The 27,369-nt window shown below is 43.0% G+C and overlaps 16 protein-coding genes and 1 non-coding gene across 17 annotated transcripts; 12 read left to right on the top strand and 5 right to left on the bottom strand. All coding sequences in view use genetic code 12, as the record gives it.

The window, feature by feature from the left end:
• Positions 1-315: 315 nt before the first annotated feature.
• Positions 316-1,695, top strand: CJI96_0004903 (uncharacterized protein; the record flags this gene model as incomplete). The annotated part of the gene is made up of 1 exon (XM_054702276.1): positions 316-1,695. One exon carries the CDS (start codon positions 316-318, stop codon positions 1,693-1,695), a length of 1,380 nt encoding a protein of 459 aa, XP_054558251.1.
• Positions 1,696-2,025: 330 nt separating this feature from the next.
• Positions 2,026-3,570, top strand: CJI96_0004902 (uncharacterized protein; the record flags this gene model as incomplete). The annotated part of the gene is made up of 1 exon (XM_054702275.1): positions 2,026-3,570. The coding sequence occupies one exon, from the start codon at positions 2,026-2,028 to the stop codon at positions 3,568-3,570; it is 1,545 nt and encodes a 514-aa protein (XP_054558250.1).
• Positions 3,571-3,580: 10 nt separating this feature from the next.
• On the bottom strand, positions 3,581-5,398 carry CJI96_0004901 (uncharacterized protein; the record flags this gene model as incomplete). Its single annotated transcript, XM_054702274.1, has 1 exon — positions 3,581-5,398. One exon carries the CDS (start codon positions 5,396-5,398, stop codon positions 3,581-3,583), a length of 1,818 nt encoding a protein of 605 aa, XP_054558249.1.
• Positions 5,399-5,553: 155 nt separating this feature from the next.
• On the top strand, positions 5,554-6,801 carry CJI96_0004900 (tRNA pseudouridine synthase; the record flags this gene model as incomplete). The annotated part of the gene is made up of 1 exon (XM_054702273.1): positions 5,554-6,801. The coding sequence occupies one exon, from the start codon at positions 5,554-5,556 to the stop codon at positions 6,799-6,801; it is 1,248 nt and encodes a 415-aa protein (XP_054558248.1).
• A 3-nt stretch (positions 6,802-6,804) lies between these two features.
• On the bottom strand, positions 6,805-7,515 carry CJI96_0004899 (EAP30/Vps36 family vacuolar-sorting protein; the record flags this gene model as incomplete). Its single annotated transcript, XM_054702272.1, has 1 exon — positions 6,805-7,515. The coding sequence occupies one exon, from the start codon at positions 7,513-7,515 to the stop codon at positions 6,805-6,807; it is 711 nt and encodes a 236-aa protein (XP_054558247.1).
• Positions 7,516-8,484: 969 nt separating this feature from the next.
• CJI96_0004898 (alpha/beta hydrolase family protein) lies at positions 8,485-10,404 on the top strand (the record flags this gene model as incomplete). Its single annotated transcript, XM_054702271.1, has 1 exon — positions 8,485-10,404. One exon carries the CDS (start codon positions 8,485-8,487, stop codon positions 10,402-10,404), a length of 1,920 nt encoding a protein of 639 aa, XP_054558246.1.
• Positions 10,405-10,427: 23 nt separating this feature from the next.
• On the bottom strand, positions 10,428-10,865 carry CJI96_0004897 (Ctf8 family protein; the record flags this gene model as incomplete). The annotated part of the gene is made up of 1 exon (XM_054702270.1): positions 10,428-10,865. The coding sequence occupies one exon, from the start codon at positions 10,863-10,865 to the stop codon at positions 10,428-10,430; it is 438 nt and encodes a 145-aa protein (XP_054558245.1).
• Positions 10,866-11,541: 676 nt separating this feature from the next.
• CJI96_0004896 (DUF3112 domain-containing protein) lies at positions 11,542-12,924 on the top strand (the record flags this gene model as incomplete). The annotated part of the gene is made up of 1 exon (XM_029033911.2): positions 11,542-12,924. The coding sequence occupies one exon, from the start codon at positions 11,542-11,544 to the stop codon at positions 12,922-12,924; it is 1,383 nt and encodes a 460-aa protein (XP_028891474.1).
• An 809-nt stretch (positions 12,925-13,733) lies between these two features.
• CJI96_0004895 (uncharacterized protein) lies at positions 13,734-14,552 on the top strand (the record flags this gene model as incomplete). The annotated part of the gene is made up of 1 exon (XM_029033910.2): positions 13,734-14,552. The coding sequence occupies one exon, from the start codon at positions 13,734-13,736 to the stop codon at positions 14,550-14,552; it is 819 nt and encodes a 272-aa protein (XP_028891473.2).
• A 122-nt stretch (positions 14,553-14,674) lies between these two features.
• On the top strand, positions 14,675-15,202 carry CJI96_0004894 (uncharacterized protein; the record flags this gene model as incomplete). The annotated part of the gene is made up of 1 exon (XM_054702269.1): positions 14,675-15,202. One exon carries the CDS (start codon positions 14,675-14,677, stop codon positions 15,200-15,202), a length of 528 nt encoding a protein of 175 aa, XP_054558244.1.
• A 609-nt stretch (positions 15,203-15,811) lies between these two features.
• CJI96_0004893 (DUF3112 domain-containing protein) lies at positions 15,812-17,221 on the top strand (the record flags this gene model as incomplete). The annotated part of the gene is made up of 1 exon (XM_054702268.1): positions 15,812-17,221. The coding sequence occupies one exon, from the start codon at positions 15,812-15,814 to the stop codon at positions 17,219-17,221; it is 1,410 nt and encodes a 469-aa protein (XP_054558243.1).
• Positions 17,222-17,301: 80 nt separating this feature from the next.
• CJI96_0004892 lies at positions 17,302-17,377 on the bottom strand. Its single transcript has one exon. It is a non-coding gene; the product is annotated as a tRNA-Arg (tRNA).
• Positions 17,378-18,318: 941 nt separating this feature from the next.
• Positions 18,319-18,933, top strand: CJI96_0004891 (uncharacterized protein; the record flags this gene model as incomplete). Its single annotated transcript, XM_054702267.1, has 1 exon — positions 18,319-18,933. The coding sequence occupies one exon, from the start codon at positions 18,319-18,321 to the stop codon at positions 18,931-18,933; it is 615 nt and encodes a 204-aa protein (XP_054558242.1).
• Positions 18,934-19,604: 671 nt separating this feature from the next.
• Positions 19,605-20,654, top strand: CJI96_0004890 (ATPase GET3; the record flags this gene model as incomplete). The annotated part of the gene is made up of 1 exon (XM_054702266.1): positions 19,605-20,654. One exon carries the CDS (start codon positions 19,605-19,607, stop codon positions 20,652-20,654), a length of 1,050 nt encoding a protein of 349 aa, XP_054558241.1.
• A 1,698-nt stretch (positions 20,655-22,352) lies between these two features.
• CJI96_0004889 (dienelactone hydrolase family protein) lies at positions 22,353-23,162 on the top strand (the record flags this gene model as incomplete). The annotated part of the gene is made up of 1 exon (XM_054702265.1): positions 22,353-23,162. One exon carries the CDS (start codon positions 22,353-22,355, stop codon positions 23,160-23,162), a length of 810 nt encoding a protein of 269 aa, XP_054558240.1.
• A 365-nt stretch (positions 23,163-23,527) lies between these two features.
• CJI96_0004888 (WD40 repeat domain-containing protein) lies at positions 23,528-24,589 on the top strand (the record flags this gene model as incomplete). Its single annotated transcript, XM_054702264.1, has 1 exon — positions 23,528-24,589. The coding sequence occupies one exon, from the start codon at positions 23,528-23,530 to the stop codon at positions 24,587-24,589; it is 1,062 nt and encodes a 353-aa protein (XP_054558239.1).
• Positions 24,590-24,740: 151 nt separating this feature from the next.
• Positions 24,741-26,000, bottom strand: CJI96_0004887 (uncharacterized protein; the record flags this gene model as incomplete). Its single annotated transcript, XM_054702263.1, has 1 exon — positions 24,741-26,000. The coding sequence occupies one exon, from the start codon at positions 25,998-26,000 to the stop codon at positions 24,741-24,743; it is 1,260 nt and encodes a 419-aa protein (XP_054558238.1).
• Between the last annotated feature and the right edge of the window lie 1,369 nt (positions 26,001-27,369).

Genomic DNA, 27,369 nt, shown 5'->3' with positions numbered 1-27,369 from the left:
TCCGGTTATACCAATTTGAACAAGCCAGACGATAACGTCACCCCAACTGCGGTAGTTTCAAGCTTTGTTATCTGTCCACGTGCACAGCTGTCTGAAATATCTGGTTCTGTAGCTTTCCTCGCGATAATCCCTGCCGTTTTATACTCAGCTCGACCAAATCTTTGCATCAACACGAATTACCTCCTATAGAGAATACGGAACGCAAAGACATAAACAGTTGTTCAAAAGGTCTGCTAGTATGCAAGGGAAGGGAGGTGATTTAAAAAAAAATAGAGACTGATTTCAAACTCAAAGCTCAGATTCAACTGTTTGACTATGAAATTCGCAAAGGTTCTTCAGCAAACGCTTATTGAGGAAGATATCCCGGAAGAGTGGGTGGAAGCTGCTATTCAGTACAAGGTCCTTAAAAAGTGCATTGGAAAAGTTGTGAAGGAGTTGGAGTTTTTAGGCTTGTCTAAAGCGGACCGTAAGTTGCTACTTCAAGATAGCACTACTAGCAACACAGTTGAACTTGATGATGATGAAACTCAACCGAACAATCCTGTTGTGGCGAAGTACTTTTTGGCTAAGTCAAGAAGATCGAACGAAGTGATACCCTACTTAAAAATTGCGATTGATGAAAGAGCACGAGAACAGCTCTCGCATGATAGATTTCAAAGGTTAGCGCGACTCATCAAGGAAAAGGTTGAGAAAGCTCTTGCTTCAGATGAAGAGGGACAGAAAATAGTGGAAGTCAAAGAACAAGATGATGAGTTGGTACTTTCCCCCACTACATCCAATACAGGTGAGGAGGTAGTTCAAGTCAACGAGAATGAAATCGTCATTATGTTGGGATCCGATTTGAAGTTTTTTGGGACTCTTAATTCTGAGTTGGAAAATCTAGATCGTATAACACAAGAAGAAGAGGTGCGGCTTGTTCAACAGATAGACAAGATCGCCGATGAAGTTCTTCTCTTCACGACAAAAAAGTCTGACTTATACAATTGGAGAGAGCTATTTAAGATATATCTTGATTCAGAGATATTTTTTCGCTACAATGAGACCTCACTGAAGTCTCTGGAGCGCGGAGCTGAACAAATCAGGGCCAATTTGAAGACATTTGCAAGCAGGATAGATCAGACACAAGTTCTTGAAAGAATGCTGAAAAAGAAGTCTCTTGCCGCTTATAGACATTTTTATGACCTAAACGAACGTCTTTTCAAAATTCTTCAGTTTCAGTCTATCAATACTACCGCCTTACGAAAAATTCTTAAAAAGTTCGACAAGCAAACCTCCCTCAATGTTTCTGCCAGATTCCCCGCTCTAATTTCGCTGGATCACATTTTCATGACTGGATCATCGATAGCTCAAACAATCTGTGGCATAATGCAAACTAAACTTCTCACTCTAGTGCCACAAATAGATGACTACAGTTGTCCAATCTGCGTGGGTATAGCATACAAACCCATCAGGCTCCTATGCGGTCATGTTTTCTGTGTTCGATGCTTGGTCAAAATGAAGCACAGAGGGAAAACGGACTGTCCCATGTGTCGCTCTTCAAACGCCATAGCACTTGCGGATTCATCAAATTTAGATGTCGAGGCCATGCAGATCATTAAAAGATCTTTTCCAATCGAAGTTAAAGAGAAGCTAAAGGAAAGCGACAAGGAACGCTACAAGGAAGTAGTCAACAGCAAAGGTTGCGTTATAGCTTAACACGTATTTTAGAAAAATGAGAGAATATGAGGTAAGAAACAAAGAAAATTGTCATTTATAGTCCACCAAACCGCATCTCGGAGATGATCCCAAAAGTCGACCTGATTTCCCATGCACATATTATCGAATATAGAAAAGAACAAAAGATCATTTTGCTCATTTATAATAGGTCACGAACACCCTCTAAGCATGATTCTGGATCTACTATTAAAAGTTGGCTAGTCGGAACCTAGAGGTTCAGTTTGAATCCCAAGTGTGTGTGTATGTTCTGTGGATTGCACTCGCACTCCGCGAACGAGCTTTCTTACCCATAGGTTTACCAAAGAAGGCATGTCTTCGAGGATCGACAAGGAAACCAAATATGATCGTCAACTACGATTATGGGCTCAAGATGGTCAGTCCAGACTCGAAAAGGGCCATATTTGTCTTATCAATGTGAATCCAACGGGCGTCGAGACGTTAAAGAACCTCATATTACCTGGCATAGGAACTTACACGATTGTTGATGATAGAATAGTGGAACAGAACGATCTAGACGGCAATTTTTTTCTCACAGAGGACGATTTGGGAAAAAGTATAGCTGAGAGTGTTGCTAAATCACTTAGCGAACTTAACCTGGACGTCCAATGGTTCAGTCATTCTAGAAATATTGGTGATCTCTTGCATGAGCCTCACTTCTTTGATAGCTTTGACGTTGTGTTGATAAGTGATTTCATCCCCCCCTCTGACATGTTGGCGATGAAGCAACGCCTTTGGTCAAAAGGTGTACCTTTATTTCACGTTAATACCTGCGGCTTCTATGGAACTCTTCAAGTGTTTTCCGAAGAAAATGCCGTGATTGAGACACACGACCCCTCAACGATCTATGATTTACGTATCGATAGGCCTTGGCCAGAACTTCAAACATATGCTGACTCAATTGATCTTGAAAGCTTGGATGATACAGAGCATGCTCATGTCCCGTATATTGTAATATTCATCAAAGCTTTGCAAAGATGGAAGAGAGACCATGATTCAAGTACTCCAAAGAACTACAAAGAGAAGAGGGAATTTCGCAGTCGGTACATCGAAGGCTTATCCAGAAACATCAACCTAGAGACAAACTTCATAGAAGCTGGTCAGCAGGTCCATCGAGCATTGCAAGTTACCGCGATACCAGAGCATCTTAAGGAGCTATTCCATGACATGCGAGCAAGTGATCCCAGCATTAGTGGAAAAACAGCGCTTTTTTGGCTCTTCATTAGGACCCTTGCCAAGTTTGCAGAGAAATACGGAGCATTGCCATTACCGGGCCGATTGCCCGACATGGCTTCCAACACAAGAAACTACATCGCAATCCAGCAAATTTACCGAAAAAAAGCATTGGAGGATCAACAGCGATTTGCCAACTTATTGCAACAAACTTTTTCGGAGTTTAATAGGACCGAAATTGTGTCACTGGAAATGATTGCTATATTTTGCAAGAACGCTGCCAGCATATACTATTCGCGTGGTTCTCAAGATGCGTTTTCAGATAGACTCAAAAATGAAATGATTTTATGCCAGTCTGAATCGAATACCTTGGCAATTCATTACGGAATTCATGCTCTACATCTATGGATTGCGGAAGGAAGCCATGGAGGCTTTACCGAATTACTAAAATCATTCAGTCGTGTGCTAGGTTCGAAGGAGATGGATGTGATTCCGGAGAACTGCAAGTCTATTTTGAAAGAAATCTATGAACATCAACCCAATAAGTACCATAACATATGCAGCCTCTTGGGTGGAGTAGCGAGCCAGGAAATTTTGAAGGTTGTCACAGCTCAATACATTCCTCTCAACAATCTCTTTGTTTTCGATGGTATTCGTTCGGTAAGTGAAAAGTGGAAACCGTGACGCATGAAATTCATAGATCACTGAACTGCCCTTGTACACTAGAAGTTTGTCTCAGTTTTTTGCTTTGCCTAACCAAGTCTTTCCAGTCCACTTGAACTTCCTCATCATCAGAAGACTGTTCCATTAGTTTGCGCTCTAATTCTTCACGCTTTCTTTTAAGTTTCTGCTTCCTTTCCAGTTTTGCTTCTTTAGATTTCTCTTTGGAAGACCACGATTCATTTTGCTTTTTAAGTTGCTTCCTTTTTTTGGCGTCCTGAATTTTCTTTTCTTTATCTGCCTCTAAATTCTCGACTCTTGCTCTTTCCTTGACAGGGTCAGCGTATTTATATTTGTCCATATCCATCGGTTCACCTATGAGCCAGCCATCCTCTGGCAATCTCTCAGAAGGAATGTAGCGTGCCTCAGGCATTTTTGGAAGTCTCAAAAGGCCATACATGAGAGCTACCCCTACATAGTCAAGGCTTTGGAGTCTGAAAATAGACTTTGCTAGATGTTTAGAGTAGCTCTTCACGAATGCTACGTAAGCCTTAACGGCAGTTTCATGTCGAGCTCTATCATCAAGCATAAATTGTCTTACCCTTGCGTAATATCGTTGATGAAATTCAGAATCAGGTTGCATTTTAAGCTCACTCATTAGCACGCCCTTGACCTCCATGAAATCAACAAAATTAATTTCGGACCCACCTTCACTCAACATAACAATTGCATTACCAGCCTTATTGGCTCGTCCTGCTCTTCCTGCTCTATGCAAAAATACATCTGGATCATTAGGAGGGTCTAGTTGAATGACCAAGTCCACATCCGAGACATCGATACCTCTTGCTGCGACATCAGTTGTCATGAGAACGTGTTTTTTTATATCGGAATCAGCTTCTGTAAATGCCTTAAGAGTTTTGAGTCGAGTGGATGTGCCAAGCTGACCGTGCAAGGAGTGAAATCTTACTGGATTAGAAGGATCATCCTCAAAAACCAGCAAAAGTTGATAAAAGTGCTTTACCGATATGCACGTGGGAAAATAGACCATGCATTTTTTGAACTTATAACGCCTTATAAGCTGAAGTAGCATAGTAAACTTTTGCTCCGAGCTCACCATCAAATACTTAATGGTTAGCGATGAGGGGGCAGCTGTGAGGGATGATTTTGATTGTACCGCGACCTTGACGGGATTGAGCATACCTACTTTAAAGATTCTATCTCCAGAAGCAGATAGGGTTGCAGAAAAGAGGCCCGTTCTTCTCTGCTTCGGTAGCTGTCTTAAGATGGATAGGACGTCATTTTCGAAGGACATATCGAGAAGTCTATCGGCCTCGTCCAAGACAGCAATCTCAACATTGTTTGTCTTGACTCTTGGGTTACTAACGAACTCGAGTAGCCTGCCTGGTGTGCCAATGATAATTTGTGGTTTATCCTTCGTGAAGGCCTCAATGTCCTCCCGCACGCTTACAAGGGAGCCCACAACAAGCTGGGTTTTTAATTTTTGCTCTTCATCAGGCAGAAACTGTATAACTTGGTCGAAGACGGACTGTATTTGGTGAGCAAGCTCTCGAGTGGGAGATATGATGACTGCTAGTATCAGTCCTTTTTTAGATGTGGGGGACTCGGAGTCATAAAAAGCTCGAGAAACATGATGCAAAACAGGAATAGTGAAGGCCAACGTTTTTCCGGAACCGGTCACAGACTGGACCACAACGTCTTTGTTTCCACTGAATAGTGGAATTGTAGATGCCTGAACCGGAGTCATTGCAGGGTACCCCAAAGCGACAATGGCATCTTTGAGCCATGGATGCAAGTTTTTGGCCACTTGATCCCATGAAAGAGACCTGTCCATACTATTTATAAAAAGTGTTCAAGGAATAAAAGAACAAAAAAAATTACTCAAACTCAAATAGGTGCTTGATCGTGGTCGGAAATTTTCGATGCGCATCGCGATATTTCGGTTGAAAAGCGTCTTAGTTCTACTTTATGCGGAGATTTATCCGAATAATGGCCAGAACATCGAAAAACTTTTCACTGCTTGCCGATAACAGCTACGAGACATGGTCAAAAGAAGATCTCATACAAAGGATACAGCTGCTTGAGAGTACCAAGCCCAAGTCACCTGTGAAGAGTAACCCAGATAAGAAAGGAAAGAAAGTGTTCGACTTTGCTAAGATCAGCACTAGATTCATAGCTCTTCGTTTCGCATATATGGGCTGGAATTTCAATGGGCTAAGCTTTCAGTATGACCCAACCCCATTGCCGACTGTGGAGGAGGTGATTCTAGATGCCATGGTGAAAGCGAAGCTAATTGAGTCCTCAGACCCTTCATCTTGTGGTTTCAGCAGATGCGGTCGCACCGATAAAGGTGTAAGTGCTTTGAACCAGGTTATTGCGTTAAATGTGCGCTCGAATCTTGACATCAAGGACCAAGCAGATATCTCGAAGGACGATCGGGAGCTACCATATGTCACGATCTTGAATGCCCTACTTCCTCTTAATATACGAATAACTGAAGTTTGCCTAAGGCCTCCGGAAGGATTCGACGCTAGATTCAGTTGTCTCTATAGACATTACAAATATGTGTTTTCTGGCGAGCACCTAGATGTGGCGGCTATGAAGGTAGCAGCAAAACTATACGAGGGAACACACGATTTCCGCAACTTTTGCAAAATAGATGGGTCGAAGCAGATCACAAATCACGAACGTCTTATTCACTCGGCAGACATCATCTCTGTTAATGAAAAATTTTATGCATTTGACTTGAAGGGCTCTGCGTTCCTTTGGCATCAAGTCCGTTGTATGGTTGCGATTCTTTTCCTTGTTGGCCAGGGTCATGAGAAGCCTTCCATTGTTCTGGATTTGTTGAATGTGGAAAAGTACCCTAGTAGACCATTGTATGAAATGGCACACGATATTCCGCTTGTGTTATATGACTGCGTTTTCCCAGAGATGGAGTGGCTATCGCCTGCCACAAATTTTGGGGAACTGCAACAAATCAAGATGCAAAAAGAATGCAAAAGGTTCAATGGTCTCAAGCTAGATTATCAACTCAAAGCACAAATTGTGTCGATGATGGATCAAGTCTTCGCAAAAAAGTTGCCTTCACAGAAGAGCAATTATGTTAATCTTGGGGATGGAGTCGGGAGAGCATTTAAGAACTATACTCCTCTCAGCCAGCGACCTTTAGGAGAGACGGTCGAACATCAAAACCTCAAATTTCTTGAAAAGAAAAAGAGAAAGCTCGAAAAATGAGACTTACTTTGAGATCCACGAGGGTTCCCAAAATGTCCACCCCTCTTCACCTTGAGAGTCGATCCACAAAAAACCTTCCATGATCATTTCATCTATCACGGTTTTCAGACGCACACTATCCCATCCGTAATTATCACGTAGAAGCCTATAGGATACGAACCCACCCATGAATTCACACAAGGCGTAAACCTTTTGCTGATCTGAAGAGATACCATTCTTGCCGGCAGCGGTAAAATGTCTTATCCACCTCTTTTTATTGATTGTTAATAACTCGAGACCTTCCCCTAAGTCAATGAGAGTTGTTAAGGCTTTCATAATATCACTTTCAGATACCTGAAGAGGCACGTTCAGTTCCTGCTGTAGTCTGGACCTTAGCTCTTTCATGGATATCAATCCGCCATTGATATCGCTAGTTTCTTGGCAGATCTCCACTATCCTGATAGCCAACCCGCAATACAAATTTGGCTTTTTCTTCAGCCTGGACTCAGAAATCAAAAGTAATTCCAAAGGATCAACACCTATCAGATGGCATATCTGAGTGAACTTAGCCTGAAATTCACTATTGGTTTGAATACTCTCCCCATGTTCTAAAGCAAAATTAACTAGCACGGACTGGAAAACTGATAGCTGAGCTGAAAGCTCATCGGAGTGCTTTTGAGTGAGGCTTTCACCCAATCTAGAGAAGGCATCTCTGTCAGGGGTCAAGCGGGACATGGAGAAGGATGCTCATAAGTGAAGTCGCGATACGCAAGCGGTGAGGTCTCTGCATAAGAGATACTACTGAGCCAGCTACTTGCTACTACTTCTAAGAATTTTAAATCTAAAGCTTTTTGAGATTAAGTTCTCTTTTTGATACTTTTCTTCTAATTGATTCTAGTTTGTTGTACTTTTTTTTCTTTTTCTCTGGTCCTGATATAGCTGGTGACATCAACGATCTTTATGCATAATCGGCTCAACAGCGTCACTGATGGTGACGGACTTAGGTTTCGCGTCATCGCGTTTTCTTCTATCTCTTTGCTTACATTTTTCTGCCCGCCTTTATGGCCGATTTTGTGGTATTAAGGAAGTGCTTGTAAAATCCTCTAATACACCTTTTTTCATTTTCGCAGCCATTTCATAATAGGCCTCCTTGGCTAGTAAGCCCTCTTTCAACAACGTTGAAGCATAGGAAGCCTGAATAGTAAGAAAGACCTAAAGAAATCCTGTGTTGCTAAAGTAAGTAGTGACCCTGAAGAATCTCACTTTATCTAGGTTGCCCAACAGAACCAAGGTGCGACAGTCATTTTGCTCGGACTTAGCTCCACTTTGAGCCACACAGGAAAGGTTGTTGTTACTAAGTGGGACAAACAAAGCTTCGTCATGAGAGTTTCCCAAACCATTGACATTTGTCTACATTTTAATTCACAAATCAAAATTCTGATTAGGTCGTCTCTTTAATAACAGAAATATCCTTGATTGCCACTTTAACATCTATTTTTTATAATGTATACGCCAACATCTCAAATGGAAGGTCGCTGATTGCCCTCGGCCTCTCGGCTTCGTTTTAACGAACCCGCGCCTAGCGAAATTAGTTGCCCTGAAGTTTTACAAGCTTCACATGTAGCGTATACTGCACACATATAGGAGCCAACCAAACCTACTACCGTGTTTCTTTTCGATCCCAGCTGGTCTTCTGATTTGAAAATGGTTGTAGGAGGCCATTTGAGTACCAAGGACGTTGAAATCCCACCCAGGGAGATTAAAGTCAAGATTCCTGGTGGTGTCGCCGGAACTTTGGCTGTCCCACATGCAGCTGACTTGAATGGGGACGACAAGTACAAATTCGCTTCCCCTACGAAGAGAGTTGTTTTGATTCTTCATGGCCAAGGAGGCCACCGTGATTACTGCTACCAAAAATTGTTGTCTCACAAATTGGCAGCGGAATTAGGCATGTACTCGTTCAGAATTGACTTTAGAGGATGCGGTGATTCTGACGACTATGAGGACGAAACATTGGGTCGGACTCTTGATCTGGACGTTGCTGACATACAAGCCTCAGCTTCGTACCTCACTGATGGTTCCAAAAATGCTTTGGGGATCGATTTTGAAATTGCTGCTATTGTAGCTCATTCCAGAGGTGGCGTTGCTATGTTCCTTTGGGCCATGCAACAAGATGAGCTCTTGAAATCAGAGCCAAGCAAGGCTATCTATGTTCCAAATTTGGTCAATATGTCTTCCAGATTCGAGTCAAAAACCGTTTACGATAGGTACCCCAATGATCAAGACGACCCTTGGGAATATTTGTATCAGACAGGTCTTCGTTACGGCAAATGGGAAAAATATAAGATTCCCAGAAACGAGATTGATGAACTTTCCAAACCTGACTTGACGAAATTGAGAGACCTCTCGCCAAAATGGGCGGTTTTGAGTGTTTACGGAATGGATGATGATATTATCCCAAAGGTGGACAGCGCACATTACGCTAATCATCTCAATCGTGGTCCATACTCTCATGAACTTCAGTTGATTCCAGGAGCTGACCACAACTTCTACGGAACCGAACCGATCGAAGATGAGGATGATGCTGAATTGAGGAACCCGCTTGGTTTACCACTCAATAAAAACAAACTCGTCAATTTCAACTACCTAGCTGCTGCCTATGTGCTCAGATTCCTCCAGCCTAAAGAGGAACTGACTAGATTTTTTCATTTGAGCAAAGCAATCGACTATATTCCTCGATGGAAAGTGGTTGACGGAGTTGCGAATTTTAGAGATCTTGGCGGATGGCAGATCACGAAGCCACGCTACAGACAAGTCGCTCAAGATGGGAGTGTTTGGATTCGTCCCAATTATATATTCCGTTGTGCAAACACCAATCTTGTGACACCTATCGGAAAGGAAGCTCTTAGGGCATTGAATGTTAAAACTGTTTACGACCTTCGCTCAAATCAGGAGTGTAACAAAGACGGTGTCGCTGAGCTCAAGGATCAGGGTATCGACGTTATTTTTAATCCTGTGTTCGCCAATGAAGATGCGTCTCCTCAAGCGTTAGCCCTCAAAACTGCGAACTTGCTCACACACTGGGATACGTATGTGAACTTGTATGACAACATGCTTGAGGAAGGTTTCGAGTCCTTTAAAAAGATGTTTAGGCACATTTGTGATCATCCAGAAAAGCCTTTTGTATACCATTGCACAGCAGGTAAAGACAGAACAGGTGTCTTCGCAATGTTGGTTTTGAGATTCGTTGGGGTGGACAAACATACCATAGCTAGGGAGTATGATTTGACGACCCATGGCTTGAAACCTGATCACCCACGTATTGCCAAAGCTTTCCAAAATGGCCTCGAAAGGTTTAAGGCAAAAATCAATTTGAAGGATCTTGAGGCATTGGTAAGTCGTGGCCGTGAAGGATGGACCTTAGAGAAAGATGGCTTGGAGAACCTCTTGAGCTCAAGATATGAGGCAATGCTTGCTACCATTGACTTGCTTGACGAAAAGTACGGAGGCGTTGTCAGCTATATGAAAGATGTGCTTGGTTTCAGTGATTCTGATTTGAGGAAAATCTATGATAATTTAGTGACCCGGGCATCGAGCAGGTCGAACCTTGACGCCAAATTTTAAAAGCACAAAAGCCTTTTGAAAGCTCACATTATAGGTAGGGGACGCATATCAAATAGAAGCTTCTTATATATCACGTCTAGAATTTCGACCGACTCAGTATTCTGCTCGTCCTGCTTGGAAACCGGCACTCTGAGAACACCCATAGGTTTCGGAAGGTCCTCAATTTTTCCGAGCAATCTTTGAGATTTGCCTATGATTAGTGTGACTCTCAGCTTATTTATTTCATCGAACTCTAAATACCCAAATTTCACTGCCTTGTAGATCTTATCGACGCTGATGTATTCGCAGCCCGTTGGTGTCGCGACAGGATATTCTTCTTCTGGTAGACTCAACTCACCTTGAATGTCCAAAAGAAGAAGACCTTGGGAAGATGATACGATACAACGTCCATCACTTTCAAATACCTCACTGTTGTCAAGAGCATCCTTTGCTGGAGTAAAGTCAATCTCCGTCGAGGGCATGTTAAAAAGTTAAAGGCATAACAAAGAGTTTGAGATAATTCGAGATTGTGGTGAAGAGTCACGTGATATCTTCTTTTTTACAACACCCTAGAAACGCATCAGCTGAGCCCTTTTTTGAATCTGCAGAGTAGAGCTGTGATTTCTGAAATTTATATATCTCAATTTGTGAATACTAACTGTCTAAGACAATTTCAGTGAATGCTGTCTTGCATATAGACGAATCGGTAGCACCCCACTGTATAAACTCAAGTTAGTTCCACGAATACGAGCCCCAAGGATTTCAAGCTGTATGGCTACTAAAATGTCAAGCATTCTCGAGTGTGTTTAACGAAGTATCAAAATACTAACATCATCAATGTGTGGGCCTGTACATAATCAAATACCGTGCATATACAGCACTATATAACTTCCTATTTGGGAAATCTATTGTGATGCTTCTTCGTGTTCAGTTACGGCCTTCTAAAACAGGAAGTTTCCTACCCCATTTGCCCCAATAGGCAAAGACTGGGCGAGGAAGACAAAGGGATGGGTACATGTATTAAATTGATCGATTCCCTGACATCTGATAATAAGATTGCCTCCACTTTTTTACCTCAATTTGTTACGGCTTTGAAAAAGCACACTCCTTTGTGGCCCATTATTGTTCTGACGCAAAGAGTAATACCCCGTCAAAGCAATGGTCGTTCAGTCAACCACAAACTACGATTACACAGGGGCGACCGCTGGGTTGATGGACCTTTTACGGTACCTCAATAATTATCCAGCGCTCGGCACTGGTATCGAGAGATTGGCTAATCAAGGTCACAATTTACTCGGAAGTGAGCTTCCGATCGAATTTCTAAAATACCAGGTTGGCTACCAGATCAACTTGATAGGTAGCTATCCAACAGATACGGACGTCGTGCCAAGTGCAATCTTCGTTGCTGCTTTTGCTGTACTATTATTCGTTCATTTGGGAATCTTCATCATAAACTGCTCAAGACACCACTTCTTTTGGGTTTCAATTGGATGGGTGTTCTACTGTATACTTCGGTGTATTGGCTTTGGTCTCAGAATCCCTTTCGGAAAAGATGTTACTCGAGTTCCTACTGGTATCGCCAGTGAAGTCCTCTTGATCCTTCCTTCCATTGTGTTGGTTTCTCTAAACTTGATTTTAGCCCAACGTATTTTCACCTGGCGACACCCTGTGGGTGGTTCCAGGAAATTGTTCTGGGGCTTTATGATCACATTGTATATCTTTGTTTTAGCTATCATTGGAATGACGATTGCTTGTGCAGCCATTCCATACATTTATTTCCTTTCGGAGGGTGTTTATCTGTCGTACAAAAAGGTGGTGCAGGCATCAGCAGTTTTGATTCTTGCGTATTCTTTGACTGCTATTTCCTTGATTGGTCTTGCATACTTCTTCAAGCCTACGAGAAAGGATGAAAACTTATACACTTACCAGCCATGGTGGATTGAGTCGTTTAGTCCATTCTACTTTGTGAAAAAAGGAGCAGTCTACGAAGCTGAAGAAACCTTCATGAAGAGAAATCATAATCATAGACATGCCATTCGTGTTATTGCGGCCACACATCATCACTACAACATGGTGGAGGGTCTCACAAACCAGCGTGGTGATTTGTCTCATAACTGGTCTTTGGGATTGATTGCAATCACCACTCTTTTCATCTTCGTGGGCTCTTTGTGTCGACTCATTGTTTGCTTTCAAGATCGCTATACACGCGAGCAAAGTCGGCTCTGCGATCCAGTCGCTATGTACATTTTATGGGGTTTGTTAGAAGTCATCATCAATGTGCTTTACATTGTCGGAAGAGTCGACTTGCGCTTCTACAGACCTGATATCTTGCCAGCCAAGGTCAGGGCCATCATCACAGCCCAACAGTCGATCGAGCAGAGTGATGCTAGCAGTGAGTTTGATCAGTACTCTTCGGAAGAAGAGATTTCTGATACCGAATCGAGCGAAGGTTTTGATTTGACGCCTAACGTCCAAAAGGAAGGCTTCGTGAAGAATGCAAAAGAGCTCGAGTCCGATGATGATGAGGAGTTCCGTTTTTAGTTTTATGAGCATCAACATCAAGTGTTATAATGGATGCCTTTTCTATGATTTGACGCCTAACGTCCAAAAGGAAGGCTTCGTGAAGAATGCAAAAGAGCTCGAGTCCGATGATGATGAGGAGTTCCGTTTTTAGTTTTATGAGCATCAACATCAAGTGTTATAATGGATGCCTTTTCTATGATTTGACGCCTAACGTCCAAAAGGAAGGCTTCGTGAAGAATGCAAAAGAGCTCGAGTCCGATGATGATGAGGAGTTCCGTTTTTAGTTTTATGAGCATCAACATCAAGTGTTATAATGGATGCTTTTTCTATAATGAGTTAATGGTTATTTTAGAGCTACAAGAAAAGAAGAAAAAAATCACTGTCCTAATTTGGTCACCTGTGTCCTCGCCAATGTACTCTGCATGAGAACAAGCACATGTTCCTATCAGTAACCGGCTGCAGCTTGTGTGCACTCTATCTTTACCAAATCAAGCAAAAAGTTGAATTCCTATGCTACTTATTCATTATCTATTTTTTTTTGTTTGGTTTCGGCTACCCCTCGCTAGCCAAAAAAGGTGTTAAGCAGTATCGTGAAAATCTTCGACGGGAGGGGATGAGGAGAGGAGATGTAGAGTTTCTTATATAGCAGCTGCTCGGGCAGCTTTCATTTCATCTTTGCAGAACATATCGTTGACCAAGTGTGAACCTTTTCATCATCGATAAAAAACTTTCAATCTTCATTTCAAACCTATACTTATTGATTAAAAGCTTTCCACCTTGCACTGTATAACGACAATTCTGAGCAAGCAAAGTTACTTAATTCCACCATGAACTATGATGATTCGCCCACGGGTGGGCTTATGAAATTTCTCGGGGCTATTTCCAACGGAGGTGCGCCAGGAACAGGTATCAGCAAAATTATCAAGATAGGGCAAAACCTTTTAGGTGATCAGTTACCTGATATTCTCATTCAGTACAACATTGGTGTGCAAAACGTTTTGATGGGTGGTTACCCCACAAGGTGGGATATGGCTCCATCAATTGCCTTCACCGTAATATTCTTTGTGTTATTGCTATGTCATACTGCAATATTTTTCACAAACTTCTTCCGAGGACACTATTTCTGGGTACAGATCGGATTTATTATTTATGGGCTCATGAAAGTCCCAGCATACGCAATGAGAGCCTACTGGAGTACAGATATATTGCAGATCAATATAGGTTTGTCTTGTGAAGTTTTGCAAATTGTGCCGGCCTACTTGATCGTCTCGCTTAACTTGATATTGACGCAGCGGTTGTTCACATGGCGTCATCCTGTGGGTGGTTCCAGATGGCTTTTCTGGGGAATCATGTTGGGAATGTATGCATTAGTATTTGTGTTCATTGCCATTATCGTCACTGCTTCTTTGGTCCCCTACCTTTACTACGTAAGTTATGCCTCCTATGAGAAATGGGCTAAAGTGAACCAGGCGTGTGGTATTATTGTCATTCTTTATGTTATGACATCGGTTTCCTTGCTTGCCTTATCCTATCTATTTCCTCCAACGACGAAGGATGAGAATCTTTACACTTACCAGCCAGGTGGATCAAATCGTTTGCTCCAACATACTTCGTCGAGAAAGGTGCAGCACAGAGAGCAGAAATGACATTCATGAGACGTAATCACAACCATAGACACGCAATTCGAGTCATCGCTGCTACTCACCACCTTTTCAATCAAGTGGAGGGTCTCACGAACGAAAGAGGTAGTTTGACTCATAACGTTTCTATGTTCATGATCGTGGCTACAACTGCCTTGATTTTGGTTGGAGCAATCTTACGATGTATTGTACTTTTCCAGTTCAAATGGAAGAGATATGAGAATTTAATTTCGAAACCTATCATCGGATACATCGTGTGGGGTGTTCTCGAAACTATTGTCAACTTAATTTATCTTATTGGAAGAGTCGATTTGAGATTCTACAGACCAGACATCTTGCCTCCTCAAGTGAGAGCCATCATTACTGCAGAGCAAAGCTTCTATCCATCCGAGTCCGAGGAGAGCGACGAGGAAGATATTTATACCCCACGTTCGAGCACAGAAGGAAGCGCTTCAAATGTCTCAAAGGCCTATACATCCGATCTGCCCTTATCTTACGACAAGGTTGAGCCTCCATACCCGACCGACGATGTCGATGACGACAGGAAGACGACAGACAGTCTGTCATTCCAGTTTCCACTGGAGAAGCCAGAAAAAAAGAGAGATGTCAAACATCTTGAGGATGCTGATGATGACGAGTCTATGTTCCACTTCTAAAAAGGTATTTGCCAATTAATACTTATTTTCTGCTATAAGCTGTATCGTAAGCTGTTTACCTTCTCGAGAATTACCGAAATAGGCAAATTATATCTTGCATATACAGGAATTTGACTCCCAAAAGAGCCCTTGCATTGGTCTCGAATACAAGCCGTTAACTTGAAGGTTTAGATTATCTTGACATTACTCCGCATAATCATGGGTTGTGTTTCGACTGGCCCGAGGTATATCGAAAGGTGATTCATTTCTTAGTTTGAGGTTTTCTGCCGAATGATTTATGTATGTCAATCAAACCCTTACCATTTCACGAGCAACTGGACTACGTATTGTATCCCCGGGATTTTTCCGCTCATTGTAAAAAGCCCAGCGCCGTTGGAACAAAGCCACATTTCCTCACAAACCAAGATGCGTTATATCCGTCGAGGCCCTTTGTGTCGAGGTTAATGCCCGGATGTATAGCAGAAAATGGGCGTCCAACGGCCGGATATATAGAACTGTAGATGCCCTTCACTTTGTAGTAGGCGTATACCCTGGCTTCAATATTTTCGAAATTTTCTAATGCCACCTGATGAATTTGCAACAGACCCCTCTGACTTCTCGAAGTTTACGATGGTTGAGGGGACCTTCATGGTCTTTCGGTACTTTCTCAACCACCCTGCTAGTGGAACGGGAATCATGCCTCTTATTGTTTACACAAGAAACCTAATAGGCCACGAAATATCACCTCAATTGATGAAATTTGCTATAGCGGCACAGATGAATTTGTTTGGCGGATTCCCCAGGGAAAGGGATATTGTGCCTAGTGCGATTATGGTCGGCCTATTTAGCGTGCTAGCCATTGCTCATGCTTTGGTATTTGCTTTGAATTACTCTAGAGGACACTACTTTTGGATTTCAATCATCTGGAGCTGGAATTGTGTTCTTCGAATCTTGGGATTCGCTTTGAGAATCGTATGGGTCAAGAATGTGCCGAATGTTCCCGCCGCTTTGACCAGTGAGTTGTTTTTAATCCTTCCGTCGGTTATTCTTGTCACATTCAACTTGATTCTTGCCCAAAGAATCTTTACTTGGAGACACCCTGTTGGTGGTTCCAGAAGGCTCTTCTGGGGGGTCATGCTCACACTCTACGGAGTCGTCTTACTAGTTATTGCAATGACTATTCCTGCTGCTTTTGTGCCATTTATTCATTTCTTAAGCATACTGGCATATGAGCTGTGGAAGCAAGTCAACATGGTTTCTTCGGTACTTATCATTTTATATTCCCTAACATCCATCTCGTTGCTTGGGTTGGCATACTTCTTTCAACCAACTAGAAAAGACGAGAACTTGTATACCTACCAACCGTGGTGGATTGAGTCCTTCAGTCCTTTCTACTTTGTGAAGAAAAATGCCGCCCGAGAGGCAGAGGAGACGTTCATGAAGCGGAACTCCAATCACAGACATGCCATTCGTGTGATCGCCGCTACTCATCACCACTATAATATGGTGGAGGGTCTTACAAATCAAAGAGGTGTGCTCAAACATAACAAGTCCTTACTCATTGTATCAGTGAGCACTATTTTAATTTTCGTTGGGGCTCTATTTCGGAGTATCACCATTTTTCAAAACAAAACGAACTACGATAGCAGCTGGGTATGTGACTACCGACTCTTAATCGTTATCTACGGTGGGTTCGAGGCATTCATTAATGTTCTCTACCTCGTGGGTAGGGTGGATCTTAGATTTTACCGTCCAGACAGACTCCCAGCCAAAGTCAGGGCTATCATCACCGCAGAGCAGACATTTTTCAACTCGCCAGTCACAAGTGAAGATGAGGATGATGATGCCATTTCCTCTGGAAGTGACGGTTACTCAAAAACTGACTCTTTCTCGGATCAGGGCTCTTTTGAGTTTATTGAAACTGCTATTCCTTCAGAGAGTGTAAGTGATAAGCACGTACTCACGAAAAATGAATTTGAGAGAGGGGTCGATGACTTGAGATCGGATAGTTCAAGCACTGTATCCGATTTTCAATTTTAGAGAAAGAGTATAAAGATATGCTTTAATAGAGATTCATAAATGCATAAGTTTTGATGAAAGATGAAATAAAAAAAAAAGGATAGAACCCACGCCGGGACTCGAACCCGGAATCTTTTGATTAGAAGTCAAATGCGCTAACCATTACGCCACGCAGGCTTTTGATCGGGAGATGTTGATGGAGGCAATAAGTCAAGTCAAGCCATACTATATGCAGAACGAATTGTAAGCGAAATTACTTCGCTACTTGTGACATGCTTATATGCAGGCGAAGTGAGGGTGAAAGTAATTTCAAAGGTTTGAAGAAATCAAGAAGTTACATAGCCTACATCAGGAGGATAAATTGAATAATGAATAGTCTACACAGCAATTTCAGTAGATTATATATTGATATTTGAACCCTAATTAACTGTTTCTTCAATTAAGCGGTTTAAGACCTGCATGGAAGACTCTTGATGAACGTCAACATAAATCAGACACGACATCACACTTACTGCTTAGAACACTTGCATCCAGAGTCCGAAGAGCAGGTGCAAGAAGAACAAGTGCATGAGGAGCATGGGCAGTTGTTAGTGGGAGACATTTTTGATGAAATTCGTTAAGAAAAGATGTTTTGCGTAGAAATATATGAGGGGGAATCCAGGCGCACCTTTATACTTTTCGTTGCGTTCTTTTTGCGACCAACATGAGAGCTTTGTGCCAGAAATCCTGCATCAAGTGTCAGAAGTTTTCGCTAATGATGTGCGTCGTTTTTGCGACGAGCGTGGACTGTATTTACTCCTGGTCACACGGCTAAGCAGCTCTGGGGAAGGCAAATGGCTGCAAAATCCCCGATCATTGGCCACTGGTCCCCCTCCAGAAAATTCGAATCGATAAGAAAAAAAAAAAATGAGAATATCATGCAAGATTTAATATTTGCCATCATGACATTTTAATGACCTGTCGTTGGAACTTCCGCCGCTGAGGCGTAGCTCGTGTATGCGAAGAAGGGCAGGTTGAATATTGGCAAGAGCAGCGATTAAGAAATGGGCAATTGAAGCTTATAGCAAAAGGACAGTCTGAGTGTACGGGAAACTGCAAATTATGTAGATACTCAAGGGATGTTCAAAGTTGGAGGACACCAGTATCACTTGAAGACCATGTTCATCTCCCTCCTATCTGTGCTTCTCTCTGTCTCTACAGCCCTCTCAGCAGCCATCGGCGAGAAAGGCTCCAGCAATGAGAAGATCATAGCTATTCCTTTAAAATCTAATTGTTCAAGCCCATTGTTCCTAACCTTGCATTCTGGAAAGAATGTGGACAACAAGCCTAATGTTGCTGGGTTGGCGGCGACAGTAATGAATGAAGTCAAGCCCAGTGCTACTCAGGTAAGGCGTTGGAGACTCGAAGATTGTGACAATTTCAATCTAGCACAAATGAACCATGTGTTGCAGTTCTATCCTCTCGTGCAAGTGATCTGTGAGAAGCAGGGTCTGATCATATACCCTGAGGCGCTCGACGAGACTTCACTAGGACCACACTCTACTTCAAAATCGTGGAGAGAGACTTTTGGACGAGAATTTTTCTTCAAGGAGTTTATGATCAAAACCAATGAAAGCGAAACTTCCCACAAGTACCCCTTGGCCCAGTGCACGGAGTTCAGTGATGAAATGGGCCTGGCAACAACCGAGGTTCGAATCACGATCTCTGGCTCTGCAAAAGGTGGTCCGGAATAATCTTATGGCGCCCCCATTCCATATTTCGGCTTGAATTCCGCCGTCGGCGCATCTCACGGTGTCACCGGCTCCATGTACATCAGCCACGGTTGCAACCAGAAACAGGCGCTTGCCAGGCCCTTCATTTCGTTGAAGACGTTGAGCCTGACCATCAGCACCCGAAGGTGGACTGTGAGGCCTTCGAGAAAGAACTTCATTAAAAAAACGAGTTGGAATAAAATACCCTTTACTGCTTTAAGTTCCAAAGCACCCGTCGTGTCATGTGTAAGTGAGCTATATGTTCCAGGTGTGTGCTCCTGGGATATGGAAAACTCAAAGGTCATATTTTCTCATCCCAATTAGAGCAGCCAGCTGCTTTTACGTATCGTTTCCATAATGACATAACAAGTCAAGTCGCCAAATGCTGTAAGTTGACTCTACTGTTAGTGTTCGCCACAGTAGAAAAAGCAAGAATCACAACTTCTCACGACGAAATTAAGAAACTAGTGAAATCTCTTACATCCGTATTCTTCTGTCTAAGTAATTCATAAAAAATACCGAGGTACAAAAACCGTAGAGAAAATACACTTTCCGTCTCTTGGAAGCCTTTGGAAAGCATGCGCGCCTAATACCAGCGACGAAAAAAGTTGTATTTAGGACACATGATTGACATATTTACCTCCTACTACACCATGGATCTCGAACTAGAACCAACGCTAGAGTCGATCGTACATCAGGACACTTTGAAGTGGGTATTTGTCGGTGGTAAAGGTGGTGTAGGTAAAACCACTACCTCTTCATCCATCGCCGTTCAGTTGGCGTTGGCTTATCCTGACGAGCAGTTCTTGCTTATTTCCACTGATCCCGCCCATAATTTGTCAGATGCCTTTTGTCAGAAGTTCGGTAAAGATGCTAGAAAGGTAGAGGGCTTGTCAAATCTTTCGTGTATGGAGATCGACCCTGAAGCTGCCATGAGTGACTTGCAGAACCAGGCTCAGCAATATAACAACGACCCTAATGACCCTTTAAAGAGCATGATGAAGGATATGACTGGCTCTATTCCTGGTATCGACGAGGCGTTATCGTTTATGGAGGTCTTGAAACATATCAAGAACCAGAAGGTTGCCACAGAAAAGGACAACGGTGACACCATCTCTTACAAGACCATTATCTTCGACACAGCACCCACAGGCCATACTTTGAGATTCTTGCAGCTTCCTGCTACCCTCGAAAAGTTGTTGTCGAAGTTTAAGGACTTGTCTGGTAAGTTTGATCCGATGTTGAGCATGCTAGGCGGAGGCGCAGGTCAGCAACAGGACATTTTCGAGAAGCTCAACGAAGTACAAAGAAATGTCAGTGAAGTCAACGAACAGTTCACCAATCCCGACTTGACCACATTTGTTTGTGTATGTATCTCAGAATTTTTATCACTCTATGAGACGGAGAGAATGATCCAGGAGTTAATGAGCTATAACATGGATGTCAACTCCATCGTGGTGAACCAGTTGCTTTTCGCCGACAAGGACGACTGCAGGAGGTGTCAATCACGTTGGAAGATGCAGAAGAAGTACTTGGATCAAATGGGAGAGTTATATGAGGACTACCATTTGGTGAAAATGCCCTTGCTTGGTACAGAGATCCGAGGTGTAGAGAATTTGAAGAAATTCTCTAAATTTTTATTGAAGCCGTACGATCCAAAGGTCGACAGCGGGCTTATTTATGACCTAGAGGAAACTAAGTAGCTACGAAAGTGATAAAATTTTGGTTGGACGGAGTTCTTAGAACTTTTGAATATTTTAGTCGAATGCAACGTAAGACAATCCCACGAGAGTGTGACATCGCAAGGGCTAGTTAGTCGGTGGCAAGAACTAAAAGACAAAATATGTAATAATAATTATTCGCTGTATTTTTGTGAAACTTTATTTGACATGGGGGGAGGAAATGGAGATGCTGTAAAATCAGTATGTACAATGCTGAACGAGTTTCGACAAACTCGCTGTGGAGATTGCTAAGATGATAATGCAGCTGATGCATCTTGGGATGAAGGATGATGATCTGAGGGCCTAAGAGAGTATGGATCACGAATTGTGACTAACTAGGGTGCCAGAGATTTTTCAAACGCTTCATGTGGTATTTCTGCTTACATATCTCTTTGACTGGTATTTTCCGCTGTTCTTCTTATTAGGGGGAAACGTTCTCTTTTGCATTTGCTTAGATTGCCTAAGGTGTGGATGTTTGACCCAACATGCTGTCTCGCTATGACTTTTCCTCTTGCAGTAATGGCAAAGCATTTGCTCTTTTTAACGGTGATGGTGGAGGAATCTGCTTCTTCCAGGGAGATTTCTCTCGGGCTGTCGAGATTTGCACAGTTCTTTTCGGAAGCGTCTTCTTCTATAGGAGAAATTCTGCTCAAACTTTCGAGGTTTTCATGATTCTTTTCAAAAGCTCCTCGTTCTCCAGGAGGAAATTTGCTCAAGCTTTCGATATTTGTACTGTTATTACCTGGAGCAAATACCTCTTTAGGGGAAATTTTGCTTAAACTTTCAAAATTTGCACAGTTTCTTTTGTTGAGGTCAATAATTCTGTCAGACAAGTCAACTTTCTCAACGCCCAATCTCTCAAAGTACTCATCAACAACATCAACTGGATCATAGACATCATGGTTTATCAGTAGCAGGATGGTGAATTCGTCACTCAGTAAGTTGTTGGCCTTTATAATAAGAGCATTGTTTTTTTTTTTTTCTTTCTTGAAAAATATAAGGGTGTTCTAAGTCCACCCATCAAACTCACTAGTGAACTACATCTCTGAGCATGCAGAGATCGGTGCGGGCTTCATGGTTTGAACATGTTGTTGCACGTGACCAAGATTTAAGTACACACACTTCACGAGAACTCCCAACCCTTGTCGTTCGATCAACCAGCCAAGAATGGCAAGAGGCAACCAACGTGAATTGGCCAGAGCCAAAAACCAAAAGAAGCAGCAAGAGCTTGCCAAGAAGCAAAAGAAGGAAGGCGATCCAAAAAAACGAATGGAGAGCGACGCGGAGAAGATGAGAAGGAAACAGGCAGAGGGTATGTAGTTGGAGATTGAATATGTAAAAGTTAAAAGTGTACTAACAAATTAGCCGATGCCAGAAAAGCAGCAGCTGAATTGGAGAAGAGAAAGAACTAGAAATTCGTGACTTTCTCGCCTGTTTGACGTCAGGCTTGCAAAACGTTTCAGGACAGTTTCATCATTTGTAGCAATAAATCTCTGTAGAAGCTATGACTGTAGACTTCTTCAGTAATCTTTTATTCAGGAAGGTTGGCTTTGGAGTTGGGGATTTGTAGGACCGAAGTCGGACTATCGCCTAGCACTAGAACTCTATGGCCTCTCACATACACAATTTTAGGCTTTTGTTCGCACCACCTACTACAGCTTCACAAAAAAGCTTATAACGATGTTGATCAAAGAGACCTATCATGACGTAAAGACGCTGGACGGAACCACCATGAGAATTTTCGTGTTTCATCCGGTAATTCCAAATTACCCCAGAGCCAAATTCCCGGGTGTAATTGTGTATTCTGAGATCTACCAGGTCACCGGCCCAGTGGCCAGATTTGCCAAAGACATAGCTGGCCAGGGATTTATCGCTGTGGCACCTTCTATCTACCACAATTTTGAGTCTCATGAGGCATTGGCCTACGATACCGAAGGTACAGACAGGGGCAATCGCTACAAGATTGAGAAAGAGGTTGCGCTGTATGATGAGGACAACCGGTTGGCCATCGAATACCTTGAGCTGCTTCCAACATTCAATGGCAAGATAGGTGCCACAGGAATGTGTTTGGGAGGCCATTTGGCGTTCAGAGCTGCGCTTGACCCCAGAGTAAATGCTGCATTTTGCTTTTTTGCAACCGATATCCACAATCACGCTTTGGGCAAGGGTAAGAACGATGACTCTTTGAAGAGATCAAAAGAAATCACGGGTGAGTTGATCATGGTGTTCGGTGATAAGGACAACCACGTCCCCTTGGAAGGTAGAGACCTAATCAGACTGACTTTGCGGAACAACCCTACGCAGCTCACGTTCATCGAGATCAACGAAGCTCAGCACGCTTTCATCAGAGATGAGAATTCCAAAGACCGTTATGATGCTGCCGTGACCGGCTTGTGTTTCCAATGGTTGCTCGAACTTTTTAATAGGAGATTGAAGTTGGACTATGGTGAGCATGACGGTAAGGATGTTGTCATCGAAAATGTGTGTTGAGGCTATCCCAAGCTTCCCCAGACTTGATAAGCTTCAAAAAGTTGCTCCTTCAATCTTCACATTCTATTTTGCAGTCGTTCCATACAAAGTGAGTGAGTCGCAGCAGTAGTATACCTTTCAACATCAATTGCCCCAGAAGACCTTCTCACAAATAAAAATGTAGCACTCGTAGAATTCGAGGACATTTGCATCAGAATTTTCCAGATACCCTCTCTTCGTAAGTTATCTTCGTTCTTCTTGAGCTATGCCTGTCTGGACTTTTTTGCGACCGCTCTTATGAGCACAACACTACCGCGTATGGAAAAAACTTTTTATTTTCACGTAGTTAGCACCATCGAAGTTTAATAAATCTTGTAGAATCAGCCATGAGACCTATTAAATTGATGGGACATGAGCGTTCTTTGACGCAAGTCAAGTTCAATAGAGAAGGTGATCTTCTCTTTTCCGTGGCTAAGGACTCCTCGGCCTCCATTTGGTACCTGTCTAACGGTGAGAGACTTGGTACTTTAGAAGGTCACCAAGGTACCATCTGGTCGATTGACGTTGACTCGAAAACCTTGTTGTGTGCTACAGGAAGTGCCGATCTCACCATCAGATTGTGGAAGGCCGAAACTGGCGAATGTGTTTACAAATGGGACACCACATCCCCAGTGAGAAGAGTGGCCTTCTCCCCAGACAACTCGAAGCTTTTGGCTGTCACCGATAAAGTGATGGGTAGCAAAGGTGCCATTTCCGTTTACAACATAAATTACGACGACATCTACAACCAAAACCCTGAGCCTATTCTTGTGATCAACACCAGAGAAGATGCAACCAAGGTCACCGTCGCAGGCTGGGCTGCTGAGGGCCAGTATATTATTGCTGGTCATGAGGACGGCTACGTTAGCAAATACGACGGTAAAACCGGTGAGTTCATACAAACGGTCCAGGCCCACGGTATTCACAACGAAGAGAAGATTGTCTCAATTACCGACATTCAGTTTGCCCCAGAGGACAGACTGTACTTCATCACCGCATCCAAGGACAAGAACGCCGCCTTAATTGACATCGACACATTTGAGATCATGAAGGTCTACAAGGCCGATGCCCCTATGAACACAGCAGCCATCACGCCCAAGAAGAACTTTGTCATTTTAGGTGGTGGTCAGGAAGCCAGAAATGTCACCACCACTGCCGAATCCCAGGGTAAGTTCGAGGCTAGATTTTACCACAAGATCTTCATGGAGGAAATCGGTAGAGTGAAGGGTCACTTCGGTCCCTTGAACACTGTTGCAGTTCACCCCGATGGCATTGGTTACGTGTCTGGAGGAGAGGACGGTTTCATAAGAGTTCACTACTATGACAAGTCGTACTTTGACTTCGAATTTGACGCTGAAAGAACAGAGCGTGTCTTGGCTCAGTCCCAAGCTAAGGCTCAAGAGGTTTGATCTCTGCAGTTAACGGCATATCATCATTTGTATAATATAGTTCATAGTTCCTATGTTAATTATCTGGGTAACTCGCTGGAACTACATTTAATTGTAACGCTCATGAAATTCGTAATGTGCTCTAAAGAGAGATATGTGGAATGAAGACGTCTCAATAGTTTCCGCTTTTCAAGGATAGCAAGTTATGCACGCACTGTGATTCGTGTGCCATCTTAGCCGAAGGAGCAGGTATTGTGTTTGTGTCAATCTCCCCGAGCGGTTTACGTGACGATCTTTTGCTAGTTCGAGTTGCATTGTTAGCAGCTACGAATGTGGGAGTGTTAACAGCACCAGCAGTTGAGGGTGCTAATTTGAACGTCATCATTTGGTTTGAGGCGGCAGCAGGAGCCGAGCGAATGAAGTCAGGTTGTTTCTTGTTGGTAAGATTTAACACCAAGTTCCCGTTCTCCTTCCCGGAGGCTTTGTCATCTTCAGCTGCAAGCATTCTTGAAAGCAATGGCAGTTTCGTAGGCCTGTCCTTCTTGAACTGGTGCTTTTGCAATGAAGGCGTGGAATATGATCTGATCGGTGACAGCTGGTCCATTACCTTATTCACCAGCTCCTGTGAATGTGATTTGATCAAGTTTGGTTTGATTGGAGTACTCTCCACGATTGGCGTTGGAGCGGTGTCAGTCACTGGAGCAGACACCACCACAGAAGAGTCTGGCGTAGGGGGCAACTCTGTGATCTCTTTGTCTGTACTTTTAAGACGGCGAAGGGACTGCCTCTTGTTTTGAAACCAGATCTTGACTGCTTTCTCTGTCATGTTCACTCTCTTGGATATTTCCGTTCGTCTCACCTTATTTGGCGTGGAGCCAAGCTCAAACTCCTGGTTCAAGATGGCCAACTCGTGAGGAGAGGTTCTTCTTCTCTTCCTACGAGCTAACGATGCATTGTCAATTGAAGGTTCTTGTGATGGGTATGTTGCAGGGGAGTGGCTAATGAATGCAAAATCCTTTGTAGGAGAAACAGTAGAAGCCGCTTTTCTTTTCATGGTGGGCTTCACCATTGAATCGTTGATGGAGGTGTTCATGGAAATGTCAGCCTCTGAGTCCACAGAGGTGTTTGCAGCAGAAGCGGGCCCCAGTGCTGGCGTGGAGCTTACAGCTGAATTTGTGTCCAAAGGCGTTAGCACAGCGGTAGATGTGGGGTTTGTGTATACTGGAATGCTGGTGGGTAACGAAGTGTCAGACACTGATCTGGGAGGAAGAATGAAGCGAGGCGTGGAAGGAGGTAAAGCGCCAAAGGCAGGAAACGCTGGTCTATCATGCTGATTAAGGAGTGACAGTAACGGGGGGAGTGAATATGTTGTCTGCTTTGGAAGAGCGTCGATGGAAGGCAACGAAGGCTTTTTTGGAGTTTCCACTTTCATGACGGTATATGATAAATGAGCGACGGGAAAGATATAGGTGATGGGATCTCAAAAAATGGAAAACAAAAAAAAAGAATAAATACTAATGCCAAAAGGAATGTAGCGGATGGGAGCGGTATTTAAAAGCGTGGATTATGGAGCTGACAGCATGGCAGACAAAACAACCGAAATCGAGTCGTGTTTTAATGTGCTTGCCTGATCCACCATAAATTGCAGGCACCAATGCAAGTAATTATGGTATTTGTTTACCTTTCAGCGCGACTCTGGCGTATAGCCTACATTCACTGGTCTGAGCGTGCACCGCGAACAAAATGGCCCTGGCCCAGACAATAGGGGCCAAGGTAACTCTGATCGTGAATTTTTGGTCGTCAATTGACCTTCTTTCTTTAATTGACAGTATTTTTTTGATTTCAGTTTGTACTCTTCTTTCTTTACATACGTTTTCCCCAGTGTATCATTACCGGTCGCAGGAGTTTGTTTACCTGAGGCATGCCATTAACGTGCGTGGGTCCAGCGCAAAGTTCTCGCGTTTTGTGGAAGGTTTTCCCCCATCGAGGACACCAGCTTGCACAGCATAATAGGAGCATCGCTTTCAGTTTGCCAATGCAGGTAATTTCGCGTATTACTGGCGTCTGGCCAACGCAAGCCAACAGGCAATGTTTTGTTCACGGTTTGCGGGAGGCGAGATCTGGTATGTGACTATTTTGGAAATAGCGTGCGGTCAATGGATTTCAAGATGAGTTATAGGTTTACCAGAGTCTCTGCTAGATTGATTGCAGCCTATTTCGTTTTCTTTAGCCCGTGATTTAGTAGTGTTTGTCGTGGATCTTTCGATGGACTCACCAGGCGTAGTGTGCAATTCGCAATTCGCAGCCATTCTGACAGGAATTGCAGAAATCTTTGGGCGATATGAATTTATATCAGCCTGCAAAAAAATACATAAAAAGTCTCTTTTTTAGCGGGTTGTAGACTAAAGGACATTTGTCGAAGTCTTTCTCAACCTAGTGTTCTTAGAATAATTGTGATTGCATTGGCTTGCAGACAACGCTGTTTCTTCGTCTGCTTCACTGCGTCTTGAGCTACTTGGGAAACAAATTATTTCAATAGCGCAGGTTATCATTTCCTTAGATACTATGTATAGTATGAGGATCAATCGAAGAATTAGAATAAAGCCTGGTGGAGCTTTTCCCTGAATTCATCAGAGTAGTCATTTCTGGTTTAATTACATCTTATTGAACCGCAATTTGACTCCTGAAGTCAGAACGAATCTCAGTTTTATGCTGAAAGAGACCAAAAAGTCATGCACTACTATGATATTGCAGTTTGTCTCATATCATGCTTTCACCTACAGAGAATTCCTACTTCTCCA

Source organism: Candidozyma auris, chromosome 6 (assembly GCF_003013715.1).
Source record: "Candidozyma auris chromosome 6, complete sequence".
NCBI classification, from domain to species: domain Eukaryota; kingdom Fungi; phylum Ascomycota; class Pichiomycetes; order Serinales; family Metschnikowiaceae; genus Candidozyma; species Candidozyma auris.
This window is presented reverse-complemented; position numbering and strand designations above follow the sequence as displayed.